We start from the raw sequence: 7,275 nt of genomic DNA on the forward strand, positions 1-7,275 counted from the left end.
ACTCGTCCAAAAAAATGCAGTCAACGTAAAATGGTTCTTCACATTCACAATCAATGGACCAAGAAAGGATCCAGCAACTGTGGTACTCCTTCTTGAAGATATTTGAATGGATTGAAAATGAAGGTGAAAAATTTGCCTTCTCTTGTCTCTCTTGAAAATTCTCAACTACATATGAAGTAGTAGTTGAAAAGAAAAGAAGCTTCAACAAGTGAAAGAAAACCAAGTTTGACAAAGTTTTTTCTGGAATGTTCTTTCAACTCGAATAAATCAAGATTTGCCAAGCAAATTCAACTTTTTTATCAACTAAATGTAAGGGTATCTTCTTTGTTGGAAAAATGATAGATGCTCAAGAGGAGCATATTGCAAGGTGACAGAGTAGAAAAGAATAAAGCTTGGAACCAATCAGCCAGTGAACAAAGTAAACTACGTCATTAATGATCTATCACTTAGTTGCATGGAGAAGTAAACCCTGCATGCATATAGTCCACGTTTACTTTATTCTTGTACCAATTAAGTATAGATCATGACTAAATTAAATAAATCGTAGAACTTTTCATTTAAAAGCAAGCTTTCAAAATAAAACCCTAATATGAACTTTTTCAAAGGAATCAAACTAGAAGAAAACTACCAAGGCCTACCACAAAATCATCCTTCCTCAAGTTTCTGGAGGAAAATTGGCACAGCATTGGTGGGAAAAAGAAGTTCTGGATCATTTCTTGTACCATATCAAATTCTCACCTGCCATGCATCTGCCAAACAGGGTGCTAAGAAAAATTGCTTTATCTCATTTGTTGATAGGAAGACAGGCGATCTGTAATCCACAGAACAGATACAACGCATTACCTGAGATCAACCTGAAGTTAACAACAGTTCATCTTTCAGCTTCACGTAGAACACAAATTGAACCTCTTTTTTCATTTCTTCAATGGAGATCATAAGTACACCAAAACTCCTACATCTGGTTATATGTGGTAGATTATCAAGAAAGTTTCTGGCAGAAAATGAACACTTTTTTCTAGGCATCAGCATATCATGCATGTCACAAGCTCAACAAGTAATGCAGGGGATAGAGAAGTGGTCATTCATAAACAAAAGAATAAGCTAGAGCACTGAATGTGGTGCATGCATTCAATAAACCCTTTGAACAATTCAAGCATAAAACATTATAACCGCTTGTCCATAAATATTACCATCGAGTAATCTAATCTTAAAGACAGTTTTTAACATCTGCTATACCGACAGTAGCGTCCATTCATAGATAAGAATCCGCACCAGTGCTGGCAAGCATTGCTTGGTAATTGTGTCGGTGTAGAAGAATTCATGCCGCGCTGCGACCAGGTTTCACAGCTACACACTAAAATGTAAAAAGTACAGAGATAGAAGCAAAGGAGATATAAGCAATGCTTAAATTAACCACAATATATCTTCACAGAAACCACACCCAGTCAAATGAAAAGAAAATCACTTCATAGATACCATGGAAGCTAGAATTTCCATTTAAAATGTTGAAAAATACAAAATAGGCCGACACAAGTAATCATCTCAGTTTGCCCTCACAATTGCTTCATCATGATATACTCGTACAACACTTGTAATAATACAACAAAATGTACCAGGATCAAAGGAAGCCCAGACAGGTGAGGCCAACAAGCCTCAAAATTCCACCAGGAACTCATGCAAGCAATTAAATCCTCAATTGACATGATCATCTGCAACGGGAGTGTTCGAAAACAATGACTCTCTTCTTTTGGCAAAACCTGTGGGTTCTATATTCTGCCCTCTAAATTTCAGTTCTGCGGGTCCTCTAAAATTAGGGTCGGTGGAATGAGGCCTATATGGAATCCCAGTTCCTCCGGGATATCGAGAAGGGGGAGACACGTACCTTCGAGGAGGCCCTCTTAGCGCACCTCCTCTCAGCTCCCTAAGATCGCCAGCTCTCGAACCATCTACATAACCTCTGTCACCAGCCCCAGGACCCAGAAGGCTACTTGCTGCTGTGCCTGAGGCATTGAAGGACTCCTCGGGCACCCACCCCAAAGAGTCCTTCTTCTTCACATAGAACTGCCATATACCAATGAGGAACAAGAGGAACAGCAGAGCAGGGCCACTCCACACCACAGCATTAGTCTCCACCTTGAACACCGGGAAATTCGGCCGGTATATCCCAATGCACCCATCGCCAAAGCCCAAGACCACAAGCTTTTCACGGTCAGCAGCGATCAGAGGCTTTCCAGCCGAAGACCCATCGGCCTTAGCATCAGAATTCAGGAACAGTGACTTGATTTCATGGATGGAGGCAAAGAAGAGCGGCCGAGGAGCTCCGACCCTGCCGAAATACTGCGAGGAGATATTGTAGACGAAGACCTTGTCAAGGCTCGCAGCAAGGAGATAGCCTTTGATAGTTTGAATGGAAACGGGACCATCGATCTCCAACCTCCTCATCGCCCGAACCCGGCACTTGAGGTTGGCACCATCCCCCAGAAGAATGACATGAACGAGGTCACCTCCGGCGGTGAAACCATATGCCTTGGACCTCTCCCACGAATCAAAGGAGTAGGCTTTCGGGACCGACCCATTGAGCCCTTCGCATTCCGTTTCTTTCACCACCATCGACCGCAAGTCGAGAGACCCGGCGCCGGTCTCAGTCAAGAAGAGAAGCCTCTGCTTCATGAAGGCAAGAGGCCGGCTGGAGGCAACGGCCGTGCCATAGAGAGTGCCATTCTCTGTGAAGACCCTGATCCTCCCGCCGCCGTCGGTCGCGAGGACGTACCGCGTCCGGCCAATCTGATACATCTCGAGGCCGAGCACCGGCGGGGCGTCGAGCTCGCGCGGGGCACGGACGAACGGCCGGGAGCTGCCGAGGGAGAGGGTAAGCCAGTCGTCCCCGTTGGCGGCGGACAGCCAGAGGTGGTGGGCGGCGATGGAGCCGTCGGCGTGGCCGGTGAAGAGGAGGCTCTCGTTGCGGGGGGAGGAGAGGTAGCAGAGCATGGAGGTGACCGGGGAGTCGGAGAGGGAGGGGATCTCGATAAGGACGTCTCCGGCGGAGGAGAAGACGTAGATCCGGCCCCGGGTGTCGCCCACGGCGAAGTACTTGCTCAGGCCGTCGTGGTCCTCGTAAGGGAGTACTGTGGCGGCGGTGGTGGAGGCTTCCAGCCGCACGGCGGCGGCGAACTGAAACCTCTCGGACCACAAGGGCTTGTGCTTGGTGACGGTGACCCCAGGGGACCGGTCGGCGGCAGGCGAAGGCGAAGGCGGCGGCAGGGAGACGAGAGAGGGGAGGGGCTCCAAATTGGGAGGAAGGGGATGGTCGGATCGCAGGGAGGAGCAGGCGGAGAGGGAGGACTCCAGGGCGGAGACGGTCTTGGAGAGGGATTCAACGAGGGTTTCGAGGCGGTGGAGCTGGGCCTCCTGGCGATCGAGGAGGGAGGGAAGCGGCGCCTCCGCTTCTCCAGCGGAGGAGAAGATGAGGGAGAGGAGGAGGAGGAGGAGGAGGAGGAGAAAGGCGTAGCCTTTGACAGCGGAGGCGGCGGCGGCTGCCATGGATGAGGGTAGCGGAGGTCTAATGTTGCGCCATCGCTAACTCCTCCTCCTCAGATTTCCGCCATTACCACGATAGTGGGAGAGATCGAGGGGCGAAATCGATTGAAAAATTAGGGTTTTGGAAAGGAATTTTAGGTGTTTGGGATGGCGATCCAAGCTAGATAGAGGAGACAAATGGAGAAGAAGGGGAGGATCGGGTGTTCGGTATAGAGTATGAACATATTATATTATTGCATCTGTGGCGTTGTAGGAGGGGGCAGCGGAAGGTTCACGTGGGACCCACAAGCATTTCGGCAGTGGCGGGACTTTTAAAGCGGTCGGATGCTGAGTGGAGTAAAACTCGTAGTGGAGTGAAGCAGGGGGGGGATCGATTGACGAAGATACCTGCTGGGACCCGCTTTCGGAGTGTTTTGACCATCCTAAACATGGAGTGGTGCTCTTCGATCATAGCCGTCCGCTTAATGGGAATTCATACGCATCGGGGCGTTTCAGGGTTATAAAAAATGCTCTCTTTTATGTAGAGCATTAAGAAAATTCCCAAACAAATAAATGCAAGCATTTAACTCAGCCCATGCAGAAGCTGGCAAGAACTAAATGCAAATGTAATGTAACATGAATAATGCTGCAATACTCCGCCATGTACACACGATGCAGTAAGCAAGTAAATGATCCAACTCATGGATTTGTTATCAAACACATTGATTATGAAGTTACCAAGTCCGTCGTTATAAATCCAATGTACCTTTCGTATGTAATTTACTATAGCATCGTATCTAAAAATACGAGCATTTGGATAGATGGATCCTATATAAGCACCACAAAAATTTTTAATCTATCCGATTTAGAATTAGTATTCCCCAATATCTCTTCTCACGTGTAGAGCTTAAGAGACAGAATCAGAAATAAAGATGGCACGTAGACTAGTAAATGAGAACATGAAGGTTTTGCAAAAAATGATTAGTAGACTCCAAAAGTAACATAAGCATTAGAAGAATTTTTAACCTATCCGATACAGAACTATTATTCCTTAACATCTTGAAACATTTTCATATCAAGCTATTTTCACAATAGTAAGTTGGTCCATTAATATATCAAAAACATATTTTAATGTTTTAAAATAGAGGCATCGTGTTCTTGCAAAATTCTCAAAAAAATATTTTCTTCACTAATAAAATAGGCAAAAATTCAGTGGAGCATTGGAGCAAGGCCCGGAATAAACACAGAACCTCCTCTGTTAATAGAAGAAACTTGACCGGCTTGACCAATTGATACTCATTCAGGTAACACTGCTAATTACTGGACTAAAAGCTTTTTCTGCAAAGCAAAGGAAGAAAAGAACTTAAAGAAAGTAGAATATCTTTGGAGGCGTTCTTAATGTAATTTCTAGACCTCATCTACATTTCAATTGAATTGTTCCAAAAAAAATATAGAGACAAGCAATTAACTTGTAATGAATATATTCTTGCCTATTATGTTTAGCGATGTTGACGCGAAATCTGGTCCTGGAATGTGGTATGGTTATCTTGTGCGTCATTAGCAGTGTCATATGTTTTTGGCTGCCTTTTGAGTCTTGTCTTAGACTCTCAAATAGAGTTTTCTTCTAAAGCCGCTGTATATAAAGAGTAATTAGGATCCTCTGCAGTGTTGTACACGCCTCGATGGCTCCCTTCAACCATCAAGCATTACGTGTTTATACGATATAGTATGTGTAAGAGGCTTTTCAAAATTTGAAATAATGGTTGAGAAACCTTTAATATCTCATTTAAACTATTCTTTAAATGAGTTGTTTGTTGGAGAAAGATTTTTAAAGTTGAATAGACCAACGTTTCTTTAGGTGAAGCCTATAAAAGGCCACATCGAAGGGAAGAGAAGGAGTTTTCTCATTTCTATTTCAAAGCTTTGTTTTTTCATACTATTGTGTACGAGCATACAGAAAAGCCCTGCCGAGTTCAAGAGAATTTGTAGCATTGTGCATGTCTACAAATTCAAGGATCCGTTGTATTTTGGAAAAAAATCACCAAAATTCAGTACACGTAAGGAGGTGAATCTCTTTTAAAGACAATGACCACATGCCTCAGACCGATCTATAGGTATTATTTATTTTATTGTGGATCGAAAGAAAACGACGTTAAAGAGGTATGTTTAAATTATTTGTGAATTATTTAAGTTTTTTAGAAGCAATCTTTGTTCCAACAGTATGCACTCGTGGACCGCCTTTTTCATGGTTGTCCATCTCATGGTGGTAGGAGCACGATATTTTGTGGTGCGGCCTACGCACCGGCAGAGGATCCATGCTCAAAGAGAGGTGGAAACTCAAGTCCATTAAGGGCTCGTTTGGTTCGCAGGAAAAAGAGGGGGGAAAGTGTGGTCAACGGGAAAGTAATGAAATGCCTCTTGTTTGGTTGGAGTTTTCAAAGGAGAGAGATGGGAAAGTTGTATTCCCATGGGAATATGATTCCCACATTTCATGGGAAAGTCTTTCCCATGAGAAACATGGGAAAGTCTTTCCCATGAGAAACATGGGAAAGTTACTTTCCCATGAGGTGGGAATCACTCCTTTTTTATTTTTTCCCAAAAAGACCCTTCAGCATTAAAGAAGCATTAAAGAGGCATTAAAGACCTAATTTTTATTAAGGGCATAATAGAAATTATACATAACTTTCCTAGGAAAGTGGATGGTTAACCAAACATAAGTACTTTGGAAATTTGTCACTTTCCCATGGTTAACCAAACATGCCAAAAATACTTTCCTAGGTATCCTCTTTCTAGGAATCTGATTCCCAGGAATCATATTCCTAGAAGGGAAAATACTTCCCGCGAACCAAACGAGCCCTAAGGATCTTGGCTGCTCGGGATGGTACAGAGGGATTTTTTCAAAAAAAACGTGCGCCCCAAAGAGGCCAGGCATGGGCGCAGGAGAGTGCAGGAGCTGGTTAACCAAACCCAAAATCCTACCTTTTTTTTTTCTTGGCCCCATTTAGATTTGAGATTTGAGTCTCCCAAACTTACTCTACATAAGAGAAGTCAGGTCTATGGCTAAGACAAACAGAGACACACCCAACCTTATTGTTTTTAACCTTCTTTTTCTCAATTTTCCCAGGCAAACTAAATGTTTTCCTATGCAAAAGTTCTTGACGTTTCTGCCAGCATTCCAGCACCATGGGTGTAGATTGGGTTCATTATATCTTGCAGAGAAATCGGGCCAGAAGCCGGTGCTTGTGCAAATTAATGTTTCACACAGAACATTCACATTGAAGAATTTAATGTCATCCTTCTTAATTTTCTATATAGAAAACTGCTAGATTTCTCCTCTTTGCCTTCGGCAAGTTGATAGAGGACCTAGTTGCCCAAATACACTCCAAATAGCAGTCCCTATTTTACTGTTAGTTTTAGTCCCGCTGTCAGTAAACCTAACATCCAATGTTGGGTCTAGATTCAAGAAATTGTTCAGCATAAGCTAAGACTGAACTGCTGAAGAGAGACACAACCAAGTTAACATACCCTACCTTCTGAAATAAACATGGCCGTTAGCCAGATTTATGACGAATGCCGCATCCTAAACCCTCACAATATGCTCGCTTTGTGAGTTCCATTAGAAATTTCCTTCAACTCAACTCCAAAACTCACTAATCCAACATGAAATCTCTCCACTTCAAAATCAAATCTTATAGTCATAAAAAACACTTTTACCCCTATTATTCAAGAAATTCTTTGGAAACTGGAAAAATTAGAAGA

At 43.5% G+C, this 7,275-nt stretch overlaps 1 protein-coding gene across 1 annotated transcript; it reads right to left on the bottom strand.

Annotated features, from left to right (window-relative positions):
• Positions 1 to 1,450: 1,450 nt before the first annotated feature.
• LOC103695932 (uncharacterized membrane protein At1g75140-like) lies at positions 1,451 to 3,743 on the bottom strand. Its single transcript, XM_008777382.4, has one exon. It carries the CDS (start codon positions 3,538 to 3,540, stop codon positions 1,693 to 1,695), a length of 1,848 nt encoding a protein of 615 aa, XP_008775604.1. The 5' UTR covers positions 3,541 to 3,743; the 3' UTR covers positions 1,451 to 1,692.
• Between the last annotated feature and the right edge of the window lie 3,532 nt (positions 3,744 to 7,275).

The sequence above is a fragment of the Phoenix dactylifera genome, chromosome 17 (genome assembly GCF_009389715.1).
Source record: "Phoenix dactylifera cultivar Barhee BC4 chromosome 17, palm_55x_up_171113_PBpolish2nd_filt_p, whole genome shotgun sequence".
Taxonomy (NCBI): domain Eukaryota; kingdom Viridiplantae; phylum Streptophyta; class Magnoliopsida; order Arecales; family Arecaceae; genus Phoenix; species Phoenix dactylifera.

Coding starts and splice junctions, on each gene's coding strand:
- LOC103695932 (XM_008777382.4), bottom strand. CDS start 3,540: ATGGCAGCCGCCGCCGCCTCCGCTGTCAAAGGCTACGCCTTTCTCCTC.